Source organism: Pecten maximus, chromosome 2 (assembly GCF_902652985.1).
Source record: "Pecten maximus chromosome 2, xPecMax1.1, whole genome shotgun sequence".
In the NCBI taxonomy this organism is placed as follows: Eukaryota; Metazoa; Mollusca; class Bivalvia; order Pectinida; family Pectinidae; genus Pecten; species Pecten maximus.
In genome coordinates, this window is record NC_047016.1 from 19,089,534 (window position 1) to 19,115,760 (window position 26,227).

Consider the following 26,227-nt stretch of genomic DNA (forward strand, 5'->3'; position numbering starts at 1 on the left):
ATTGAGACTACTCTGTTAGAATAACTAATTGTGCAAAAAGATTATATTTTTGGAGTCAGTAATTACAGTGAGGTTAAAGTATTAAAGACCATTTTGTTATAGGTCGCCTTATAATTACAAGTCTCAACTTTTGGGAATGTCCCTTCAGTCAGTGGCAAGTCTGCATGGTCAGAGTGTGAGAGTTTGCTAGTTTGAGGCCCAGCATGGGCAGGGTATTTTTCATTACTCCTTTCTTTTACTGATTTCATGCTTTGACTTCTCCATCTTTAAACTATTGGAGATTGGGCGAAGACTTTGTGAAGGAGGAAGTAGTGTAAAAGTGAAGGTTATAGGTCACCTTAATTACTACACTGTAGCTCAGGCTTGTGGGAAATTCTCTTTAGCCTCGTAGGATGTTCACTCAAGGTATTTTTCATTAATACTTCCTATTTTGTAATTACTTATAAATCTCTGATGCAATAAAGGGAAATAATAATCTTTCAGAGAAATAACTGAAAATTACAGCAATTAAGATCCAATCTGTCTGAGTATACACACATGTAACTAATAAGGAATTATACAGCGAGTGATCACTCACCACTAAAAGATAATCACAATAAGACTCAACAGTGATATTCAGCTAGACTCTTCATAAATGAATAACTATCAGTAAATCTTTTCTATTGAGTAACTACTGAAACTAAAATCACAGCCCATCTTTTTCTCTGGAATAATTACAGTGAGGTTGTTTTGTCCTCGAGGCTCGATATATATAAATTCAAATGATTGTTACATCGAGCCTGTTTCATTGTATGTACATGTAGGCACATTTGATTAGATGCTGATTAAATGGATACTAATTCAACATATATACCGGGTGGAAAGTAAAATGCTGAAACAATCAAGAGACATTTATATAATAGGCCTTACTATATATAGCTAGATTTCTAGGTATTTTAAAATATAATGAATCTATCGCTTGTTTATAATCGCCTAAATGTATGGTCGTCAGCAGGTGCTAGATGAACTCACATACCACCTGGCTAATGCTTCTGTCTACCGACAATCTGATATCTGTCATTAGCATTACTATGTAACAATGGCATGTTCTGCAAGACTGCGGATAGCGCCTCCAGATATGACATTTACCAGAAAAAGGGGTGTTGACAAGTAGGGGAAAATCAGTTTCTTGGGAATACTTTCGAGTGAAATCGACAATAGATACCTGATTCTAGAACCCATATTTCAACACAAAGGTTCTAATACATATTCTTGAATTCCTGCCTCGTCCAATTAACGTCATGTTCCGCCATAACTACTCTATTTCTTCTTGACATTATTTCTATTTGACAGGAAGTAACGTTGTGTCAGCCATTTTGTCACTCGTTCCTTCTCGTGACTGTTGTTCATTGTATAGATATTAGGAGAGGTGTTCCGAAAGAATGTCCTCTGTTCTAGGGATGAGTAAGTTGGGCCTACCACTAGCCAATCTAAAGGTGAGACGACTGTCGTGAACAGGTGTGTGTAGAACATGTTAATAAATGATACCTAACAAAGTTAAACATCCTTGTTTGATAGGCTTGTAAGATGAACATTTACAAAATAGAAATAAGCAATTGAGGAGCTATATTTTGTGTTCTAACTGGTACAGTAAAGATTTAAGCTCTTAAAATTAAATTAAAGTTAAAATAATGAAATTGACTCTAAGTTCACACTTCTCCCAAATTTTTACGATATATGCTACATATATAGACTCTATATACATGTATATTTATACACTTCTTGTGTCATTTTCTATAACAATTGTCATTGAGTTAGTCAATGATAATTTTTTATTTCATTAAGGTCTACAGTATGTTTTAACTAAATTATTAAAGTGACATGTTATAACTCTATAAAAGTTATCATCTTGCATGTAAAACAATAAGACATACATATAATTGTAAATTGATTTTAATAGGGGCAATTTTATATGATGAATTATGCTATAGTTAGTCCCCCACTTGTCTCAATAGATGTCACCTACCCTATTGGTGAAACCGGTGGACCATTTAAAAAAAGGTTTCCTTTCCGTTCATCTTGTACGTATATGGACGCAATGCTAAAGATTGCCAGCACTGACTCTATAGCGGCCACAATGATAAAAGGCCACAATATATCTCAGAAAAGTTTCAAGGTTTTTGGGTCAAAGAAAAGGTCATGGTCACAATTTTAATGAAGCATTTCAATATTTTCTTACCAATACATTTTTTCACAAAATCCTTTTTAGATAATCTTGTTGCATTCTTCTAAACACATAAATACAATATGAAAATGTCTGGGGTAAGGAAATTTCAGGGTGGGGCAGGGTGCTTCACTTTACAATGGCCATGGTTAAGTGAATTAACCATTTCATTATTTTCTTTCTAATTCACTTTTTTTCGCCAAATCTTTTTTTAAATTACACTGTTTAATTTCTCTAAACACAATAATACAAGTGTTATTGTGTTGAGAGAAATTAAACAATATAATTTTAAAAAGATTTGATGAAAAAAATGCATTAGTTAGAAAATAGTGAAAGGCTTCACTTTACCATTGCTAAGAGGTCCAGAATGGACTGTATGCTTGGTCATCTGTTGTTCATTTTGAACTTACTGGGACAAAAGTAATTGGCGTAAACTGCAGATTGACAGAATGGTCAAATTCAATGGATTAGGCTCAAAATGGAATCCATTGCTCTGTACATTATGAGTCTTTGATGGATGATTTAAACCAAACTAGAAAATGGCTGCAAGCCATAAATGCTCCCCCCCACCCCTGCCACTTGACACCCTGAAACCTCAGCAGTTCCTGAGATTAGCTAGTTACATTGTATCATAACGGGACAGGACGGGGTGGGACACAATGCAACAGGATGGGATGGAATGGACATGGGTAACACTATATCCCCCTATTTCATGGCGGGGACATAATTAAAAATCACTGTGACCTACAAAATTGGTCCACATCATTTTATTAACTCACCTGGTCCAAAGGACTATATAAGCTTGTACCATACCTTAATTGGTGTCTGTCATCCGTCGTCTGCTAGCTGTCGTCCATCCACCATCAATACATTAACAAATTGTTAACAAATACGACTTCTTCTTAACCACCAATTGGAATGTGACTTAATTTGACTGAAAATTTTCCAGTGTGAGGATTCAAAATTGTACAAATGGTGGGACTAAAGGGATAAAGGGGTAATTTGGCTATAATGTTGCTTTGAACAACTTCCTCTCAAGAACTTCGCACTGAGATATCATTCAAAGATTTAATGGACTGACCTCCAAGGGGGCTGAGGGGTGGGGCAAAAAACGGTTATTTGACTACATTGGTTTAAGGGACTTCTTCTCTTGAACTATCATAAAGTCATGGATATCACTCATATTTGGGTGATAGCATCACTAGGTGGTGAGGATTTAAAATCGTACAAATGAGTTGAGTAACTCCCCAAGGGCTCTGAGGGGTAGGGCCCAATATGGAAAAATAGCTAATTATTTGAAGTCCTTCTATTGTAGAGGCTTTGGTCCATATTTATTCTAAAGTATCTTTCCGTGATTAGAGAAACCAATTTTGTATAAAAGGTGGGTCTGGCCCCTCTACCTCAGAGGCCTAAGGAACATGGCCCAAAAGGGGAAAATGTAACTTGAAGCCCTTCTACTGTAGGAATGACAGGATTTGGTTCATATATGGTATGAAGCAATGAACTGATTTTGTATAAAGCAGGTGGGGAGAGAAAATATCTTGGTTTAGCAAATTCAATGAAAGGGTTTGCTCCAAATTTTCTGCTGAAATAAAATATGTACAGTCACTACTTGAATGAAGGATAAGCACAATTTATTTTGAATAAACAGCCTAGAACTGCCCCCACCCCTTCTTCGACAGGGCCAAAAATTAGAAATATTACCTGTCAAAATTTGAGGGGAGTACCCATGTATTATGGTGTTACGCTGTCTGTCCATCCGGCTTAAACTTTAGGTTGTCCGGAGATCTCTTTGAATCTTGTTATACATTGTAATCTTGATATGGAGTTGCCTTTTCATGCAAAGAATTCTGATTTTACTATTTATGCAAAAGTTTATAAGCACTTGAATCTTGTTCAGAGATCTACTATATTTTTCAATCAATTTCTTTGAGACTTGGTAGGCTTTATAATTATGATACCAAGTTGTGTCTCATGAGTTGAAGACTTTTAATTACTTGCTTTCCTCAAACTGTTAGAAAATCAAACATTGTCTTTGATTTATGGTAGCAAGATTTAAAGCATGCCAGCTAACCACTCTTAAAGTGATTCAAATCTCATTTTATGCAAGTTAATAAATAAAACTAAATGGCATTCAACAATAACACAATATGACATTTAACGGGCATATATTGCTTTGTCCTGCGGTACTCTTGTTGTTTGACTGAATGATAGGATTTGCTTCAAAGTTAAGCTGAATCATTCTAATGTCCCAGAGGCCTGAGAGATGGGGCCCAATAGGGAAGATATAGCAAATTCTTTAAAATCCTTCTTTTGTAAGAATGAAAGAATTTTGCCCAAATTCTGTAAAAAGCATCCATGGGTTGAGGGAAATCAATTTTGCATAAATGGTGAGTCTGGCCTCCCTTTTGGTTGATGGATGGGGCCCATTAGAGGGCATACAATGTATATGAAATTCTTCAATATATCCTCCTTCTGCTTTAGGGATAACAGAATTGTGTGTAAAATGTTTTTTAAGGGAAATTGAATCAATTTTGGATAAAAGATGGAATTGACCCCTCTGTGTCCTGAGAGGTAGGACCCACTGGGAGAAATACATCCTGTATACTTTTTTTATTTGTAGGAATGACTTGAAATGGTAGGTAACATATCCTTTGATGAAGGGAAACTAACTTTAGCCTGAGGAGGTGGGGCCCAATTAGGTTTCTTGGTGATTCAGAATGTCTGTACATTTATACTAGGCAAGAGAACAGTTCTATGAATAGAAAACTAGTTATTACTGATATTTTCTGACAGACCTGTTTTGTTTTTGTTGTAGTATTAGAGCCTGCATTGGAGCTTCTGTCAAAGTAGACTACATAGGGAGAGTGTCCTGAACAAATATCTGACAAGGAGTTCCTTCTGCAGGAATGTGTCCTCAGCATGACAAAATACTTTCCTGTACATACTTTCTATGTTGGTATCAGAAGTGTTTCGAGTGTCACAAGTGCATCTTCTTTAAAACCATCCATAGGCGATGAAGGACACAACATCATCCGACAAGACAATCCCACCAGCACCAAACCATCCATAGGTGATGAAGGGCACAACATCATCCGACAAGACAATCCCACCAGCACCAAGGCATACAAAGTGTGTAGGAGTGATATTCAATGTAATGGACACAGAAGGTCATACACTGGAGTTCCCATCAACAGGGTGTCAGTTTATGGACATAGACGTAAAGAGTTCACCAAGTGTCATATCCATTACTTCAGTACTAAATCAGGTTCATCAGAAGGGAACGATGACATGGCATGGGATGAATCAGTAGATTACAGCAGGTTGTCTCCCCAGGAAAGGGAAATCCACAAATTCCACAAGAAAGCAGTAATGGTAATATTAGTGAAGTTTAGTACTTTTGCTACTGTATAATATTGAGAAGACCATGGTATAGTGGATCAAACTTAATTGCAATATCATTGGATGCAAAGTGATGTCCAGTTATTTTGTTTTCAGGAGAAGCAGCTGTTCTACACTGATCCCTGTACTGGTTACCAAGTGATGTCCAGGTATGCCCACCTAAAGAGGGGCGACTGCTGTGGCAATGCTTGTAGACATGTAAGTCACATCACAGATTTTAAGCCCACCATCATAAGATAGTCTGTGGTTTGTCGTACGTTTGTCGTCTGTAAGTAGGATCCCTTGTGCCCATTCTTGAATTTTCACATTAGAAGTTTGTTATCACAATTTCTTTTGAGGTACTGGAGGGATATTTCTTAAACTTCACATTTAGAGTTCCCTTGGTCCCTAGTTGTGTACAATGAATGATGAGTCTGTTCAAGAAAATAAATTTGCCAATCGGTGGCCATCATGAATTTGACGGTTGGAATTTGTTATTGATAGATGTCAGAAAGATCTTTGTTCTTGCTAAGACTTCATAGGTAATTTCCCAATGTTATTAAATGATAAGGAGAAAGTTTGGAAAGTAGAGAAAACAAAATTTTCAAAATTGCCAATCTGTCTTTCATTCAATGGTGAGCACCAAGATATTACCAAGGAAATGTTTTCATCAATACTGTACATGTCTACCATGGAAATGTCCCTATCAACAGTGTAAATGTCTGTTGACTGTATGTTACCATGGAAATGTCCCTATCAACACTGTAAATGTCTGTTGACTGTATGTTACAATGGAAATGTATCCATCAACACTGTACATGTCTATTAACTGTATGTTACCATTGAAATGTACCCATCAACATTGTACATGTCTGTTAATTATGTGTTACCATGGAAATGTACCCATCAACACTGTACATGTCTATAAACTGTATGTTACCATGGAAATGTACCCATCAACACTGTACATGTCTATTAACTGTATGTTACCATTGAAATGTACCTATCAACATTGTACATGTCTGTTAATTATGTGTTACCATGGAAATGTACCCATCAACACTGTACATGTCTATTAACTGTATGTTACCATGGAAATGTACCCATCAATAATGTACATGTCTGTTAATTGTACGTAAAATTACCATGGAAATGTCTTCATAAAAACTGTATATATGTTCAAATCTGTATGTTACCATGGACGTACTATTTATGATAATTGTGTGTTATTATTACCATGGAAGTGTCCTCATCAACACCGTACATGTCTGTTATTTACTTAATGTTACCAATGAATGTTTCTGTCATCAGTGTTAATGTCTGTTAGTTATTGTAGTTATCGTTACCATGGAAATGTCCTTGTCAACACCATAGGCAGATCCAGGATTTCGGGGGGGGGGGGGGTTACATGTGTTCATGGTGAGTAGTTCTCGATTATTCAATACATTTATTACCCTAATCTTTCCGTTACACAAGCGTCGGAACATATTGCACCATGACGTCGACAGACACATTGTTGCCCATCTGACCTGTAAAGCGTAAAGCAGCAATACATTTGTACTGCACTAGCGGATCCAGGGGGACCCCCCCCCCCCCCCTTTTCTGACGAGGAATTTTTTTTATAGTGTTAAAAAAACATAAAAACCTATAAACCTATGCCAAACACCCCTCCTCGAAAATATTGCTAGAATTGACGTTGCCGTCGCCTCAGCGTAAGTGGCGGAGAAACATAAGGGACGTCGTGGCCTTAAATGAAACTCCCGCAACCAATTCCTAACCGTTCTTGGACACACTGGCCGACCATGAGTGCCGACAACTTGACGTGCCGTCTTCGTCGCCGTCTGAAATCGGTTACGGAGGTGCGAGAGACGTATGCCTCTATCTTGACGTCGTGACGTAATGCGCGGGCGTCCGTTTCTGGGACGGCCACCCAATCTCCATGTGGCTTTGAGACGGCCGACTAAAATGGGATATTGTTGTATCATGTTCACCATATTGCTGGGCTACATGACGTTGCGAATGCCCTTGCATTGTCAGAGCAATGGCCCTACCGCTATCGACAGCCTATGAACAATGTAAATATCTTAATTTTCGTTACCATGGAAATGTCCTCGTTAACACTGTAAAATGTGCGTTAGTTATTTTCACCATGGAAATGTTCTTTTCAATACTGTAAATGTTAATTATTTGTTATTGTTACCACGAAAATGTCCCCAACACTGTAGAAGTCTGTCTACAACGGCATGTTACAATGGCAATACTTCGTGTTAATTGTGTGTTATTGTTAGTGTGAAATGTCCTCATCAACACTGAATGTTTGTTAATCATTTGTTGCCATTAAGATATTTCTATTAACATTGAAATTTCTGTTTCTTTCAGTGTCCCTACGAACATAAGCGTGTTGCTGATAATGCGAAAAACATGATATTTAACTCAGCATTTTATGTTACAAGTGGAGAGAACCAAGACACGTGACGAGATGTGCGAGTGATATTGCTTCTTTCCTTGGTAAATGTGGGGTACTCGCTACATCCATGGTAGTGATACCTGTATTGGACGTATATTCCTGTGGGATGCTTTGTTGTAACACGACATTTGTTGACATGTCTTCTGTGTGGACAATGTAGATACTGTATTAGAAAGACGCTTTCTGATGAAGACAATGGGCAGCTCATTGGATGTTTATCAACTTATACATATCAGACTTTACTACTCTGGTAACGTCTTTCTCTGCTTTCTATTCCTATCGTCGAATTCGAGTTGTAGTGTTTGAATGTGTGTTGATGATTTCACTTCTGGTATGAATATTAATGCATTTTCGTTGCTCACTTATAACCATTAACAAAAAAAGAAAGACACGACCTTGTTGAAAGAGTTTATATAATGCTTACAAAGCGCCAACGATAGTGTAGGAGTCCATCAGGAACGCCTTTCTGGGTTGATGCAGTGTAAACGACGTAAAAGGCATTTGATGACCTCACTGAAAACAGATTCGATGAAGTCAAGCTGAATGTTTATAATTGAGAAAAATCGTGCAAATGTAGACGATAGATAGATTAATAATAATAATAAAAAAGATTTGAAGATTTTTATGCTGTAGAATCTACACAGAAATAGATTTTACATGAAGAAGTGTCAGTGTATATTACGACATATACTTTCGTTTTCTTAATTAAATGTCTTTATCATCAACCGCTGCAGATAAGTTAAAGGTCATTTCCATGGACCATTAGGTCAAAGCTACAAATTGTGCTTTAGTTGACCTACCATTATATTTACCAACGTGCCACAAGTTACATCGACTCTAATGAAAGCACTTGAATTACATTCGTCGCTACTTCCAAGCTCGAATCGTCAGAAAAGGGATATTGAATATCCGAGTTATTTGTAAAATATTTGCATTCAATGGAGATTTTAAATTGTATACGGAAATAACTGAATTTGAGAGTGCAATATATTTCAATTTAATTTTCCCAATACACCAATCATTCTAGACTTAATAAATAACGGACTCTACAAGGAAACGAATTGATATCAGTTTTACAATAATCAATGGATTGTAAAATTGGACTTTATGAAACACAATACAGTTCATACTTATGGACCATACAAAAGATTGTCTTTAATGGAACTAAATGACCGCCCTTACAAGAGATAACAGAACAAGCTGCATCGATAAAAAATGGAAAAGCGAGAAACCAAAAGAGAAAAGCATGAACATTTTTTTTTATGTAAGATACAATCTAAAGGAGTGAAACCGGGGCTACACACTGTATTTTTCATGAAGATGCTTTGGGCATGAAGATGATTATGAATCTGGTGCTATCTCTTGAAAAATGCTTGACATTGAAAATGTGTTGCTCTGACCTTCATTTTGACTTTTGACCATCAAAGAATTTTTTTTTCGAGATCTATCATATAATCATACTGACCTATATTTTGACCTTTGACCAACATCAATGAAAACGTTAGTCGGGCAGTATCTCATGGAATAATCTTAATAATCTTAATGATGAGGGACTGTAATTCACCGAATTATCTTGTTTACTTTATTTTTTTACCGTATACAAAAAATGTAGTAGACACCTGACACTATCGTACCTCCTTAGGGCAGTCCATCTCCTCGCTGCTGGGCCCAACACAGGGGGCGCCTCCGTTCCTGGGGATGGGATTGTCACAAGTGCGGGTCCTAAATCTCACCATGGTGCTACCTGGATATTGAATGAGATAACACGACCACAGAATGGTACATGTGTTATTCAAACATCAGAAACTCTACCTATTACATAATAAGATAATTTGTGTCTTTTTAATCACGAACGCCGATATGGCAATATTACATTTCTTTAGCTATGAAAAATATTTTCAGTCGATCAAAATCTTTTTTAAGTTCCATCAACGATAAACAAAATTAGCGTAAGATAACTGTATGGTTAGGTCGCAACTTGTTGGGTGTCCCTAAGCTAAATCGTCATACCTGCACAAGGCGGCGTATCGCACACTGACCACGGGGCCCAATCACCGTATCCGCCATCCGCAGGAGTACGACTGCTGAATGGAATCTGGGCACCCGCTCCCCAGTCCTGTAATATGGTTAAACAGAGTAACGCCGGTCATTGTATTGACGAATTAAATACTTAAAAGAGGAGGGACAATGAAAGAAGTAAGGAAATAGTACCAAAATGGTATAATGCAGCGATAAAGAAAAAAGATTTTACTTTTGATATCAACAGGTTTTTTTTCCATTTACCTTTTCAGGGCCAGCATAGGATGTGTCGAATGAAAGACTTTCGTTCGCTGTTACGGTCGCTGGTGCAATTATCTTAAACACAATGATAATAAAAATTTATATAATATAAACGGACATGAAAGAAATTCATTGAAAATGTGTTCGACGGTGCATTAAATAGGATTGCTGAATCATATCCTACATGTACGTTACAATGGGCGACTATAACGAAATGTTAATATATCCCATAATATTAAAGGATTGTACAAAGACACATAAGATATTGACACTTTCAATATCAATCGAAAGTTACAAATAGATAGACAAAAGATAATTAATCTACATCACACAGCTGTTTCGTCCTTGTAGGACACGTTGGTGATATTAGTGCTGTGTTGTGAGGCGATATCACTACAATGACTTGGTGATATCAGTGCTGTTTTATGAAGTGATGTCACCACAATGACTTGGTGATATCAGTGCTGTGTTATGAGGGGATGTCACTACAATGACTTGGTGATATCAGTGCTGTGTTATGAGGCGATGTCACCACAATGACTTGGTGATATCAGTGCTGTGTTATGAGGTGATGTCACCACAATGACTTGGTGATATCTGTGCTGTGTTATAAGGTGATGTCACTACAATGACTTGGTGATATCAGTGCTATGTTATGAGGTGATGTCACTACAATGACTTGGTGATATCATTGCTGTGTTATGAGGCGATGTCACTACAGTGACTTGGTGATATCAGTGCTGTGTTATGAGGTGATGTCACCGCAATGACTTGGTGATATCATTGCTGTGTTATGAGGTGATGTCACTACAATGACTTGGTGATATCAGTGCTGTGTTATGAGGTGATGTCACCACAATAACTTGGTGATATCAGTGCTGTGTTGTGAGGGGATGTCACTACAATGACTTGGTGATATCAGTGCTGTGTTATGAGGTGATGTCACTACAATGACTGAGTGATATCAGTGCTGTGTTATAAGGTGATGTCACTACAATGACTGAGTGATATCAGTGCTGTGTTATAAGGTGATGTCACTACAATGACTTGGTGATATCAGTGCTATGTTATGAGGTGATGTCACTACAATGACTTGGTGATATCATTGCTGTGTTATGAGGCGATGTCACTACAGTGACTTGGTGATATCATTGCTGTGTTATGAGGGGATGTCACTACAATGACTTGGTGATATCAGTGCTGTGATATGAGGCGATGTCACTACAATGACTTGGTGATATCAGTGCTGTGTTATGAGGCGATGTCACTACAGTGACTTGGTGATATCATTGCTGTGTTATGAGGGGATGTCACTACAATGACTTAGTGATATCAGTGCTGTGTTATGAGGTGATGTCACTACAATGACTTGGTGATATCAGTGCTGTGTTATGAGGCGATGTCACTACAATGACTTGGTGATATCAGTGCTGTGTTATTAAAAGATGATCGATTAGTTTGGGCACAATTTTTTTATGGTAATATACTAAAAATGAAATAAAAAAAAGTAAAACGGCAAGCCATATTAACGCACTACGTAGACAAATTTAAGAATGGAAATGGAAGTTTGTTGACCTATATTTTTGACTCCGGATGCCTGTTATTTTTCATGCGTCTTTCCATAAAGTTAGCGGGGAATGTTATATACCAAAACATCATCCGATCTTTCCACCGTTAAGTAGATGGTAGATAACTTTATTATATGGTTGTGTTCACATGATCACCTGGGAAGGTGGGATAGGCGTGTCTCGTGCGCTGCAGTCTCCGTCGTTCCGGTCTCCCCCTGTGACGTACACCCAGATTTGCACGCACTTGTTTCCAACACAAGCGGCCGTGTCGCCGTCCAGAACTGGCTCCAGCGACCGCAACATGATGTAAAGCATCCTATTGCAATATGATCGAGAAATAACTGGTAAATGTTTACTCAATAACAAGTCGGATATATAATAATTATCGAAAATTAACATGTCTTTGTTTACTCATGAACTCGATAACATACATCATACTTTACGATTATATCATATTCATCACGATCCAGAGATGCTATAAAATATAATGTGTTAGCCTACCCCGTGGCTCTGTTGTGGTAGTACTTCCCGCCCTCGGTATCCTGGTCTATGTCTTGGATACTGTTCACCTCTGTCCACTCATCCAAGGTTCGTGCCCGTTTAGGATAGTAAGACTTCAGTGAGAAGGTTGCGTCAAGGGGCAGGCACAGACCCACGCGAACGGGGAAGTCTCTTTAAAATTTTCAAAATAAAAAGATCTTCAGAATGTGCACACATAAGTAAATCAATTAATTCCACAGCTTTAGCAGCAAGAATAAAGTCGCATCACGCACAGTTGTAATCACAACATGTGGTACCCTGCATGATGTCAAATACAGGACCACGCCCTTTATATAACGTAGAATGAAATCCATAGTCACGTGTTCAAAACTGTTTTTGTTTCCACGATAATATTCATTTGTGTTGACGCCCAAGTAAGGTGTCTTTGCGGTGATGCCGAAGCACATGTCCTTTTGCGTAGGTGCATTTTTATATTGTGTATTCATGCTTTGGTTTATGCAATGTATTGGATATTTCTATTGACGCCGGTTATTTTTTTGAGAACACCATTTAAACATTAACATAAAAATGGATGTGGATAAAAAAAAAAAAAAAACAAAAACAAAAAAAAACAAAAAAACAAAAAAACAAAAAACAAAACAAAACAAAAAACAAAAAAACACATGTGCAATCATGTACGAAAGCCTATTAGGAATTCTTGAAATGTAAACTAAAATATATCTCGTTAAAACGCGATAACTATATCATTAAAACGCGTAAGTATGATTTTATCTCGTTAAAACGCGATAATTATCTCGTTAAAACGAGTTAGTTATCTCGTTATAACGCTATAATTGTCTTGTATAAACGCTCATTACGACTCTCTCCGAGTAGGCCAGGAGCGCAAGTATTTCATTATTACTGAATCCGATTTGAAAACAAACTTCTATGAACTTAATTACGGACCTGTCGATTCAATTTGACATTACTACTTTCAGACAGACTGATCAGAAACAAAATAACAAAACATGTTTAACGAGATAACTAACGCGTTTTAACAGGGATAACTAACGCGTTTCAACGAGATACATATTTTCATTTTGCTTTTCAAAATGAACCGAATAGGCTTTCGTAATCATGTTTATGAACTAAAGAAACAATTCCGTTGAAATTTAGCGCTAAGACCATATATCCCAAAACGGTAAGCGTCTGCTTCATCTATACGACACCACACTGTTAAAGGAATTTTCATCCTCACATTGAAAAACAGTTTCTTTCCAAGATAAGTGACGATAGAAATAAATCGTCGTGAAATGTTTTATTAAAATGACAAAGACCTAGATGAAAACTCGAGAATGGTTGACTCTCTGGTTGCCAGTATCTGTTGAGCTCGGGGAGAAAACTTTACCTAGACTGTTGGTGTATACTGATAAACTGTCCCTCTCTTGTGTGCGACCTGGCAAAGATTAGGACATGTCACGATGACCTTGCCTGGTTCTTTATTTCCAGTTTCACTTTCAAATTGATCAAACATGAGTTTTTAGGAGTAATAAAATAATGAAGATAATTGTATAACGTATATGCACCTCTGAACTTGAAATATGTTCACCCAGTCCCAGTGTCTTCTGTATCACTTGCTTACAACGTAACTATCTGGAACGACATTCCACTTATTTGCATGACTAGTATGACAATTGCGATTTTCTACCATGTATGTCTTGATAGTGATATACATGATTTCCCCATCACTGTTTACATATCAATTCTATTTTTTGACTGCAGGCTTAATATTGTATTTACTGTAATATTCGGCTCATAAAGAACAAACACTACATGGTTTCTTATGGTGGAAATGAAGAATGGAACGTATGATGCGTCTCATAGTGAGATAATTGGGGATTATTATATTTTTTCGTATTCTGTGAACATCAAAGTTTTGTGGAACCGGCATATATACTCACTTTTCCAACCCAAAGGTCCTGATGCGGAATGCGGCAGGCACAACGTCGGGCCAGTGGAGCGAGTAGCTGAACTGTCCCCCAGTGATGAGTGAAAAATGCACAACTTTTGAACCATCGATTACTCGAGGACTTTCCGGAATGTCGTCACGCGACAAAAATGGAACGTTGGTGAGGTCACCCACAGAGTCTGCAATTACCTGCAACTGAAATATACAGGTATTTACAGATGAACCTATCGATATATGGTGGGTTATTCTGAGATCAAAGAGCATGGGAAATATTGGTCCATGCGTCGCTCTTCGAGTTATAGGGTTTGACTAGTCAACATACCATCCTCTCTATCAAAGCATAGACAAAGGATTGTACAAAAGACAAGGTAAATCTATAAGCATCACGTGGACACTGAACTTCTGCCATCATGATGCATCATGCCAAGAGGTACTTAACTTGCCCTTACGTAAGGTGTTATGATGTAAACTATTCTCCCCGATCCTGAAATAATGTTTTGGATACCTTGGTGTACTTGAAGGGACATATTGCCAGGTTCCAATTCGGTCTGTACGTGCAATCAGATGTGGTCATAAACGGGTCAGGTCTAACGACAGAACTCCCGGGTAATGTTGTGACCGACCCATCTGTATCACGGAACACTGCCTCTAGGTCGCCATCTAGATTATCGAATCCTGGTATGCTGCTGTTACCGTCGTATACCCGATTACCTGTGGCTTCCTGTGGTGATATAGCAAACCGATAAAATATTGGTATGTTAGTACTACATTCGCAGACATTCTATGGTGACAGGCCAAATAAATATGCTAGCTTTAACGTCTTTTTGTTTGCTTGTTTCACGGTTAATACCTATGGTCATTTTGAGGTGGGTTCTTTTATTAGTAGCTAATAGCCTAGTATGACCCAGATTGTCTTTGGAGGTAACATTCAGAAATGAAACGTAGGAACAAATTATCAGCAATTTCGATATGAAGCGTTGAATTGTAGCAGTGACTTCACATTACCTTAAATTCCATGCTATGCAACATAACAGATTGTGTATTCTGTCTTCGTTAATTTGACCCCTGTGTATAACTTACGCCATCTGGGAACCCGAAATGTAGGTCTTTTGCAGCACTGGTAGAGGAACTGAAGAACTGGTTATCTCTGTGAAAACCGACCGCCGCTGCCTTCCGGTACTCATCAGAGACGAACCCATTGAAGAAAGTACTGGACACAAACACCGGACCATCATAGAAGACGAATCCTTGCATAGGTTCGTTGCTGTGAAAATCAAGACTACGTGTTAACATAGAGGTACGTTTTCGTCAACATTATTTTATTCTGTATGGAGCTATATACAAACTACACAGACTTCTGTTACCTCCAATTACCATACCGACTACAGGCTATCAGTACGGGAAACATATGCAGTGTATAGTGTAATTGAGCTCGATGTGACAGACAATTTCGGTTTGGCTGTACTTATTGTCTTGTATATATATTTAATATCCCACATATTGAAACAAAACCACTTTAATGAACATTGCAAACGTTAAGCAATTGTTTTAGAGGGTTACTTATGTAGAGCAACTGCAATTTATCTTTCTTTTCGAAAAATGAAAGACAATCCGTGCGTTCCTTTATCGGGTTCGTACCTGTTGAACAGGTAAACTCTACTGTATTCATAATGGAAGTTCCCGAACGTGTACCAGCAGAACATGATCGGTTCTCGTGGATGTTTTTTCCCCCAAAACGTACCACTTGGATCAAAGATGACGGAACTAAGATTCTTCATATGTGACGCAAATATACTTTTTTTGTTAAAAACGAGATCGAAACTCTTCATCTGCAATAAAATCGTTTAAATCAACTATTTAATATTGATTTGGTTGTCAAAAAAGGAAAATAATTTATTTTCATATTTGAAGCGAGCGACGACCGCCATCTTGGGAACTCACTTGATATTCAATTAGTTTCATTAGGCTTTCGCACGGTCTCTAGTCTAAAAAGGCATATATATTATGAAGAAAAAAAAATTGGAATAAATTCAGTTACAACGTGTGATATGGGAAGGGAATATAGTATCTACGTGCTCGAGGAGAGAATATGTAAACAGGGAGAGAGGTGTCCGATGCATGGTGATATCGCCCTATACAATATCATACGTATTAGGTACACCTGGTACGAACCCGATAAAGGAGTTGAACCAGGTTGTTAGCAAATCGTAACCAGGTGGAGTGTTGTGCTATCCTATTGGCGCTCATATTGTGTTTATTCTCGTAAACAGTACAATGTAGAGAATAAGAATACTGACAAATGAATAACAATGAAACATGGTAAAACAGGATGGACATCAGTATTGTGAATTAATTATTATAATCATATCAATAATAAATTTATCCAATGAAATAAGTTCATTTTAGTTACGTAATTGAAAAATGTATGGAATTTTGATATATTTGGTCTTTCATAATAATATATAGACATATTTCCGTCTGCTATTGACTATAAGATGCTGATCACAGTTAAATAAATAATGAAATTGGTCGCCTTTTTCTCTTAAATAACTTAAAGTGCATACTCTATATTTCAGTGGTATATTAGACCAAATACCACTTTCGATTGATATTTTTGTATTACCTACTCTAAATTTACAGAAGGCTTTGGCTATTTTTTTTTGTTTGGGGGGGGGGGGGGGGGGGGGGGGGGGGGGTTCTAGTAAATAATTCTTCAAACAAAGTTCAGTCTTGTAAATAGATGACACTATAAAAACAAGTCAATTTGTAATCCAAACTTTTCAGTAATCAATGTTTACAGGATAAAAACAAACGAACAGCTGGACTTGAACTGCCCAATGATCGACATATTGATAATACTTACAAATTCCACTGATAAGGTAGGGATCTGTTGAATGTGACGAAAGACCCGTCTACACCCCTGGCCTTCATTGGTTCTCCGACGTTATTTGTCCGTCCAAGGATCACACTGTTCTCCATAAACTGCTGTTGATTTGTACCCCTGTGTACGGAAACCAGAAATTTACTCTATATGGGTAATGCGGTTGTGATGTAATGTAACTATACATTATAATATATTGTAGTTCAGATGAGTTTGAGGGGAGAACAATCTTTTCCTAGGATGAAGACTTACCTGGAAAAGGTGATTCCTCTGGTAGCATCCGCTAATCTGAAACCGATACATACACATGTTACACATCAAAATACGCCTGGGACATGTTTTATATCTCAGACTATATAATATAATCGCAGGAAAGATGTGACATACCATAGAATTTATCTAAGTTCCAAAGTGTACATGCACTTTGTGATTTTCGCATAATTTTAGACGGATATTATTAACATCAGATATTGTAAATAATAATCATTGTACGGGTATGTTTGTAACCAGGAAGTAAAATCAAAGTAAATTTTATAATTAAATAATTTATAAACGATCCCCCGAAGATTGTGGTGTGATCGACATATATTCTTCCTGTAGATCGGATGACAATTTAATGAGACCGTGTACATGTATAACAATGACATTCCTCAGAAAGTCACCAGGCAATATATTGAAAATGTATACATTCTCTAGTATTATCAGGAGTATAGGAGCTAGGGAACACTTACGACGTCCTCCGGAACACGAGATAACCCCCGCGGGCCCAAACATGGTTCCTGTTTTTGTAAGCTGTAAGATGACATTATTCCGTTATTTTTTCTCATATACACCACCCTAATCACTATTCACTTTAATTTTTAATAATACAAAACAATTCTCTTCCCTTTCCACAAACACGAAATGTCACTTTTCATACAATACAAAAAAGTCTCTTATTTCAGATAAAATGCAATGTAGCACCAATACAATTCCTAAAACACCTTGTCACATCGCATTTCATTAATTCTTACCTGTTAGGCGATCTATAATGGCGGGTTTGTCAGCAGATTTAGGGTCCAAGGGGTTGACCTTAGGGGAGTAACGATTACTGGTGATCCAAATGGCGCCTGTCTTCGGGTGTATTTGAAAGTCAATAAATAAACCCGCCTGTAAAAGTTGACGGTGTATGGTAAGAAGTGTAAAGAAATGATAGAGAATTGAAATCTGGAGACAATAGATCTCACAACGGATTACACTACCGTCCTACAACCGTAAGAATATAAATATAAACCAATTTATATATGAGAGCTGATTGATAAGTTATGAGCCTCATATTGAAGGATTTTAATTTTTAACATATTGTATTATTTTTCAACACAATCCCCTTCAGTATCGATACATTTTTGCAGTGTAAAAGGGTGTCAATGCCACTTTTATAGAACTCCTTCTCTTGGCTGTTCAGAAAGTCATCAACTGCATGTTCGGGTTAGGGTGCCTGAAATAACTGTTTTCAGTTTTGGAAATAGATGAATGTCTGATGGAGCGAAAGCAGGTGAATAAGGCGGATGCTCAATCAATTTAAAGTCACGATCGTGAATGGGAGCCATGGCAATGACAGACTCTTTCACCCTAACCCTAACCCTAACCGATTTTGTCCATTTTGTAAAAGCCGCTTGTCTTGTTTACTTGTTTACTTTATAGTAGCTACCTCAACGATATAAACTAAGCAAATGAGACCAGTTCTTTGGTAAATAGCTCTATATATTCAGAGAAAAGTAGTACTTAAAAAGAGCATCCTTGAGTACTTTCTTTAATACGAGGCTCGTATATAACCAATTGAATATGGACTGTAGTGGTACAAAACTAGGAAGTGATTTATGTGTCACCTACATTTATTTATAAGGATATTTCATGAGCAATTTTGTTTACTAATGTTTGTTTAAGATTGATTATAGGAATACATTTCCTATTTACCAAATATCCATAGAAGTGTAAAACCGTTTGATAGTGTTATACTTGTCTGATGACGGTAAAAGGTTGTAATCGTCGAAGCGCCAAAGTTCTTACTAGTAGTTGAATTCACATCTGCATATCTATTTATTTCTATGATAATGATAATGATAATAATAAGAAATGGCAATGGTAATTAAAGTTAATTAGTATTTTATCACTTCATACCAAAACTTACTTTATTGGAGTGGGCACCATTGTTACTGCACTCTGTGATGGCGGTATACCGAGCCTCCTGGTACTTCATGAAGCCTTTGTCAGCAGAAGGCCCTGTAGGGGTGTCGGGGTAGATAAACCAGTACCCAGCGTCCTACAGAGGTAACGTGGCATTGTTCGAGGGATTGTACAATCGACACATTTCATAACAAATAATATAGCATATATAATGTAGTAACTGCATCAATCAGCCAATGAAGCGACTGAAGAAATCCTAGCAGGTCGACAGAAATGTCAAAATCTGGATGGGAGCTGTAATAACCCGTAAAATTTTATAATTTTTAATACTGGATTTCAAAAGAATATGAAGATAAAAAATGTCAGTGAATCATTTTAAAACTGGTAAAATCACGAGAGCACGGAAGGCAGACCGCCGTCATTATAACGTCACACATTTTACAAAACCACAACCAAACATTACAAATCAAATTAGATGTAAAACGGGAATACAACACTGCTGCGGAAAGGTTTTTAATTACTAAAATTATTAAAAGATAAAACAAAATCTGAACAGATAAGATATGATCACCTCGCTTCCAGCAGCAACATTATTTCTCACGATCGTATTTGGGTTGGTAATCCAAAATGTCGTCGGTCGGCTGCAAACCAAGAAAAAATAGATTCATTACGTAGGCGTTGATAAACAAAACATATCGCCGAGTAAGTGATAACGACTGTAATAGCTCGTCGGATATGTACATGTAAATTTTGTTGTTGTAATTATACTAGCAGACCTTGGCGATCGTCGTCGATAAAGATAATACATGTCCTACTGTCCTTATTCAATGTGCCGAAGTGTTATTATTTTCGCTCCAAAATTAGATCTAGAATCCAAGTTACCTGTCTGAGGATATGAGTGTAGCCTTCCTTGTGCTGGCTCCGAGGTTTCCGTCAAATACAGTTCTCCTCTCGCCTCCATCCTCAAGAAAGTAACAATGACCAAGGGACTCGAAACCGACATTGTCCATCACCTAAAAAATAAAAGAATCCCTCCACATCTCGGCAAGAACATCATATCCTACCAAATAGTGTCTGTAACGCATGCATGTCGGTGAAAATTCCAAAATTCCACCGAAACATAGATAACACACGTTTGCATATAAACTTTTAAAAGGAAGACCAGTGTTCTGACATTGCTTCTGAGATAGACCATTCTCTTTCAAGCATTAGGATAAGACGTATTGGCTACATTGCATGAATTTGAGGATTTTGAGAGGACATAGCAGTAATAAAGATGAACAAATAAGACAACTCTACACTACCGAATAAGTTTCAGTACCGTTAGTCCATGTGTTCCGTGCACGGTGACACACCTGGCAAAGGAAGAATGGATGGAGTTTTCACGCAGGTAAGGTGGGTTGGGGTATTCAGTGCCGTCAACGTCAAAGCACATGTGAAAATGAAGGGGATAATGACCTGTAAAACAGAGGAATTGGTTCATATACGTCATAGACATATTTTGGTCTGACCAAACTAGAGTCTATCTTAAATTCAACTTAAATCTCCTAACTATTCGACCAATGTCAGACTACATTCAGAGTTGTTATCTAAATATGTCTGCTGATCTGGGAGTGATTCAATGTTACTTAATTGTTTACGATTTACTTTCTTCGGTCTGATGGTTTTGCACGACCATAGAGGCGTGTGCTCAGGCGACATGATGGCCAGGTCGGGGCCATACCTCTGGTGGCCCGAAATGCCCTTCTTGTGACACTAGTCCAACCCGTACGTCCTCAGGTCCGGATGGACTTTGGTGCGGCCGAGTGGTTCTTCTTTGTCTTGTGTCTGGTTGTTAATTACTATTATCTGTATAAGACTTACCTAGATCTTTCTATGCGAGATTTACCAAGACATGTCTGTATAATCCTTACCCTGATAGCTTATAAAGACTTACCCGATCTGTCTGAATAAAGACCAGATCTGTCAGTCTTAAGACTTACCCAGATCAGTCTGCTTGCCCATATGAAAAAGTTCTACCCCTTCAATATGCACATCCTTGAAATCTTTGATCACCTATAAATAGCAAAAAGGCATACGAGTTAACGGGGTGTATTGCACTGTATACAGCTTAAAATTGAACCTATGTTGTAACGCGTTGTATACGATTTATTATGAGTTGGGCCCTATGGGTAAATGACGGCATATCCTATACCTTGACGTGACCACCAAATGTATCGTATTTGTACGTATTGCAGTTCTCGTTCTCAGGAGGACAGACACTCTTCATAGCGCCCTCTATGAGCACGTTTCGGGATAGTAGCGCCACCTCCCCCCTCATGTCCACGTTGAAGTCAATATCACCATAATGCATGTACCTAGGAAGTACTATAATAAAATGAAAATGTATGGCGAATGTGATAATGGTAGTGCAGTGTCCAGTAAAAGGGTCATATTAAAACAAAATATTGATATATTGATTATTTTAAAAGTAGGGTTACATTTCATTTGTATTTATTTTTATCATTATATACAACAAATGTGTTCTTACGATCAATTTTGACCTGTTTCTCCGTGCAATGATCGCAGCTGACGACCGTTGCTACCTCAGCTTTTTCTAAACTGAAATCTGTGGATGTCAGCACAAGTTTGTCGCCTAGAAATAAACAATATTTATATTATCAGTGAGTATCAAATTGAAAATATCATAAACGAAAATAATTTTTATCTACATTTTGAATGTAAATGATATCATTGTAAAACTGACATTATCAATTTTAAAAGAAAAGGAAAAATGATAAACAAGCGAACCTTCCTTCCAAGACGTGACGTCATCAGCAACATCTAGAACATGCGAGTTCGCCGTTTCCTCTACTACCCGGAAGTCAATGGCGTGAGATACACGAGACCCGGTATTGGTACAACTTTCCGCCACCATGATAAGACCGTTGATTTTCAAACTAGCCTCGGCCTTTTGGAAGTGGTATTCTACTGGGGTCAGTGTCTCTACTGTGGAGCTGGGATCACCTAGTGTGATGTCGAAATTTCAAACATTCAACATTACCCGGAGAGAATGCACTGATACTCACAAATGTGCATTATATAACACCCAAAATACAGGAAAATAATTAAGTTACATTGACACATGAAAATGATAATACCAGCGTCCTAATCATAATCGCTTTCTCGACCAAAATATAGAATCATAAAACGATTTTTAACCATTTTACATACAAAAATTAGGAGCTCAGATTTTTGAATGGTGGTAGATAAATTATTAATTTTTGACATTGTAAAAAAAATACAACAGCCTATTGTTGATTTCAATGAGATAGTTATTACTCTTAGTCATGGGATAGCAACTTTAATGAACTATCACGAATATATGGAACATATTAAACGAAATGGATATGGTCTACAGGAACTCGCCAAAGTGACGACACCAGTAACATCTCTAGAACTAATATCATTATAGTTTACCTTTTATGAAGGCCATGGCGAAAGCGTCATGCACTCTAAGCATTTCTTATTTGACCTTGACCGTTAGGAATTCCCGCCGCCGACTCAATGGTGTCGTATACAGAGGACAGATCTTCTAGTTGTGGGTCCGAGACCAAGGTGTGTTGGACTGCTAACAGGATCACCTTACCGTCCGGAATTCCTGTGATAAACATGATAGAACTCATTTCAACAACATGGGCGAAACAGAAAACGGCGCCATTCTTTACTAGTATGTCCTCTGGAACTGGCAGGTACCTCAATTCCCATCGTTAGGTTTAGTTAGCTTCACCAATACTGCCGTGTACGAAGTTTTTAGTACATGCTCACACCATTGACCAAGGATTTCATAGGGCAGTTCCTATAAATATTCCTGCAAAAGGCGGAAATGTAAACATATTTGTTCTTGTTGCCAGTGGAAGGGAAGTCTTACAGACTGTAAAGCAATTATTACCCGGAAGCCATTTGAGGAGGTATGTGATACATATCTGTACATCTGCCTTGTTCGACCCTGTAGTAGCAAGCACGACCGTCTTGTAGATGCTACCGTCTGTATTGAAGGCATATAATCCCAAACCTTTCCTGTCTCTCCTATTTGGCTGGAGGATAAATAAATGTCAGAGTAAAGGTTGGATTAAATAGCTCCACATCATTAATACACATTTGCATGCAAAATGAAAGTTAAAGGGAATATGAGTCAAAACCGAAGAAAAGACGCTATGTATGGCGATGTCATGATATATAAAGCTTAAATACATGAAAAATAAACAGATCGGAACAACCACTGTCAGCTTAATAAATAATGACATAGATGTCTTTGCCATCGACCAACGTTTCCAACGTGACCAGCAATATTAGAAGGGATGGCTACAGGGCCTGCAAACTCTAGAAATCCGTGTAGTTTTAATAGTATATAGTACTAATAGTATATAGTAGATATATACCATACTAACGGCGCGTATTCTATAACAATTGGTTTGTAATTCGAGTATCACAAGACTCACGTAATTTAAATGGGTGTAGAGGAGTCCATTGCCTTCCTGGAGCCTTGGTAATGTCTTGGATAGTTTTGTCCAAGCTACCTTTTTCTTACCATGGATTTCCAGAGTACCTCCGGCGTCAACACCTATAAATTTCTCACCAAAGTTTGGCATCGAATATTCTTTGCGATTACCTGAAATGATATGTCTTCCTAATGAAACATTTGCCTGATGAGACGGAAATCCTAATACAAGTACAGGTATTAAGCCGTAGTTTTGTAATTGATCTTCCTGGAAATTGATCTTAAATTAATCATGTATACGGTGATTATTTCGCTTAATGATTGGTCTTGAATTGAACAATTCAACAATCGTTTTAAAAAGTTTGATGATTGATTATATATTTTAAGTCGCAGAAAAAAAACCCTGAATACGTTTTAACTCATAACAATTGATTTAAGTTAATTTGTTCTTGAAAATCTTAAAACTATGTTTACAGACACAACGTCTCTTAATGCTCTATGCAAACAAGAGGAAGCGCGTTAGACACATGAATGCATAGGTATGTACCTGTCAATGTGATTCGAGCGTTTGCTTGAAATGGACAGGTCTCAGAGCCAATGTGGAAGGCGCCTTTTACATGGATGTAATTTGTGAATACATGAAAATCCCCTTCTGGACTCCAAACGAGGCTAGCCCCTGCTTCGACCACTATGCCGAACATGGCAGGAGGTGACACATCAAGGAGCACGCCACCAGTAATACTAACAGTAGCACCGGCCACCGGAAGCTAAGAAGAAATTTAAAATTGGTCAAAAATTTATTGGATACAGGATGCTGTCATAACCATACCAGTTGATTACCGTATATTGATACACATGTAATATCAATAATGTTACAGCTGATTTTCTTCAATGATGAACTATGGAACGCCAAATTAACACATATTCAATTAATTAAACCAATCTTCAGTTATTTGAAGATAGGTTAGAGATAGGTGCAAATCAATTGAAGATAGGTTCAATTAGTCTTAGTTAAACCTTTCTTTAATAGAATTGTACCTATCTTCAATTGCATTGAACCTATCTCTAATTGAATTGAACATATCTCTAATTGAATTGAACATATCTCTTATTGAATTAAACCTATCTCTAATTGAATTAAAACTATCTTCGATTATTTGAAGATAGGTTAAATTGATTGTATATATGTTAATTTGGCGTTCCATAATGAACCCCTACATGTCGTACCGACAAACGGCAGTACATGGTCAACAGCGAACAAACTTAGCTGTTCAATACTGACAAGGAATTGAATAATAAACTGACAGATCTATAGAATAAAATCATGGAATAATGAATTGACATATATACAGAATAGAATTAATGGAATAATAAATTGACAGATCTCCAGAATAAAATCAATTGAATGATAAGCTGACAGATCTATAGAATAACATTAATTGAATAATAAATTCACAGATCTACAGAATAAAATTAATTGAATGATGAACTGACAGATCTATAGAATAAATTAATGGAATAATAAAATGACCACAGCTGCGAATGAAAAGTGACAAATCTTACTGAAAGGATATAATAATGACAAGGGCAGAACTGAAGACAATTCTACTAATTATACAGTATATGGGGTAGTTATAGAGAAGCAAATGGAAACCATAGGGAGAAGTGAAAAGGTTATAAGATTGAGAAAGTTATACATTAATATCGACACATGAGCAGCAATGGAGGAGAGAGATAGCTAGATAATGGTCATCTGGTGTCCGCAATAAGATGGCACATTAGGACAACTCGATAAGGGGGACTCGGGGAGGGACGATTTTTTTTACTTACTGTGTTTGTAGGCCAAGTACCAGGGTCACTCCATCTTAACAGGGTAGCGTTATCGTGTGGACACTCGGCAGATACTGACGTCACAGCTAACATACTAACCAGGCCCAAATAGCAGAGGGTCACAAACAACCCCATGTTAACTGAAACACAATACACATCGTCAATTACAACATAGTATCAAGTATTAGCTATTTACGCAAAGTAGTGCATGAACAGTACGTAGATACAAATTTTGATAGGTTAAATTAACCATGTATTGAACAGTTAACAGTGGAAATCGTCATCTATCCCTTCATTGGTAATATCTAATTTTACTCTATTTACATGATTGCTGGAAAAGAATACAATACAATACTTCTAGACCCTTTTCTTTACCTGTTCCGAGGTCAGATAATAGTATACCTTTTTTCGGGACTGGACAGAGTAAATCCTTGTCTAGGAATGTGTCCTGTATCAATGACACAAAACTCGCGTCCGAACTATATATATCCAATGATACGTCGTTACATTCGGTTCGACGAG

At 37.4% G+C, this 26,227-nt stretch overlaps 3 protein-coding genes across 11 annotated transcripts in view; 1 reads left to right on the forward strand and 2 right to left on the reverse strand.

Moving 5' to 3' along the window:
* LOC117320926 (DENN domain-containing protein 1B-like) overlaps positions 1 to 1,363 on the reverse strand; it is a 40,348-nt gene extending 38,985 nt beyond the window's left edge. For all 8 annotated transcript variants that reach the window (XM_033875416.1, XM_033875452.1, XM_033875422.1 and 5 more), the window contains exon 1: positions 1,205 to 1,363. In XM_033875416.1, coding sequence (XP_033731307.1) covers positions 1,205 to 1,221 — 17 coding nt within the window. In that variant the 5' untranslated portion in view covers positions 1,222 to 1,363. The remainder of the gene's footprint in view (positions 1 to 1,204) is intronic.
* On the forward strand, positions 1,364 to 8,653 carry LOC117320974. Of its 2 annotated transcripts, XM_033875469.1 has the most exons (5): positions 1,364 to 1,475; positions 5,022 to 5,233; positions 5,294 to 5,578; positions 5,702 to 5,803; positions 7,964 to 8,653. In XM_033875469.1, exons 2-5 carry the CDS (start codon positions 5,126 to 5,128, stop codon positions 8,057 to 8,059), a joined length of 591 nt encoding a protein of 196 aa, XP_033731360.1. In that variant the 5' UTR covers positions 1,364 to 1,475; positions 5,022 to 5,125; the 3' UTR covers positions 8,060 to 8,653. The 2 variants fall into 2 exon arrangements, with proteins under 2 accessions (XP_033731360.1, XP_033731352.1); XM_033875461.1 differs by having other exon boundaries at positions 1,408 to 1,497; positions 5,022 to 5,578.
* Positions 8,447 to 26,227, reverse strand: LOC117341913 (cell surface hyaluronidase-like). The gene is made up of 28 exons (XM_033903775.1): positions 26,108 to 26,227; positions 25,706 to 25,845; positions 24,423 to 24,642; positions 23,877 to 24,046; positions 23,327 to 23,471; positions 22,896 to 23,035; positions 22,536 to 22,542; positions 22,186 to 22,401; positions 21,926 to 22,030; positions 21,590 to 21,762; positions 21,378 to 21,450; positions 20,717 to 20,853; positions 20,278 to 20,408; positions 19,967 to 20,036; positions 19,400 to 19,531; positions 18,243 to 18,378; positions 17,961 to 18,021; positions 17,482 to 17,517; positions 17,212 to 17,349; positions 15,429 to 15,612; positions 14,854 to 15,069; positions 14,341 to 14,543; positions 12,401 to 12,571; positions 12,056 to 12,215; positions 10,335 to 10,406; positions 10,062 to 10,167; positions 9,646 to 9,795; positions 8,447 to 8,564 (listed from the first exon to the last, which is right to left on the reverse strand). Exons 2-27 carry the CDS (start codon positions 25,838 to 25,840, stop codon positions 9,677 to 9,679), a joined length of 3,456 nt encoding a protein of 1,151 aa, XP_033759666.1. The 5' UTR covers positions 25,841 to 25,845; positions 26,108 to 26,227; the 3' UTR covers positions 8,447 to 8,564; positions 9,646 to 9,676.

Bases quoted from the DNA above. Each gene is read 5' to 3' on its own strand.
- LOC117341913 (XM_033903775.1), bottom strand. From the start codon at position 25,840: ATGGGGTTGTTTGTGACCCTCTGCTATTTGGGCCTGGTTAGTATGTTA. The intron at 21,763-21,925 runs GTAAGAACACAT...ATTTTATTATAG, and splicing joins GAAACAGGTCAAAATTGATC to TACTTCCTAGGTACATGCAT. The intron at 18,022-18,242 runs GTAAGAATTAAT...GTCATCTTACAG, and splicing joins CATTATAGATCGCCTAACAG to CTTACAAAAACAGGAACCAT.
- LOC117320974 (XM_033875461.1), top strand. From the start codon at position 5,126: ATGACAAAATACTTTCCTGTACATACTTTCTATGTTGGTATCAGAAGT. The intron at 5,579-5,701 runs GTAATATTAGTG...TTTTGTTTTCAG, and splicing joins TCCACAAGAAAGCAGTAATG to GAGAAGCAGCTGTTCTACAC. The intron at 5,804-7,963 runs GTAAGTCACATC...TGTTTCTTTCAG, and splicing joins GTGGCAATGCTTGTAGACAT to TGTCCCTACGAACATAAGCG.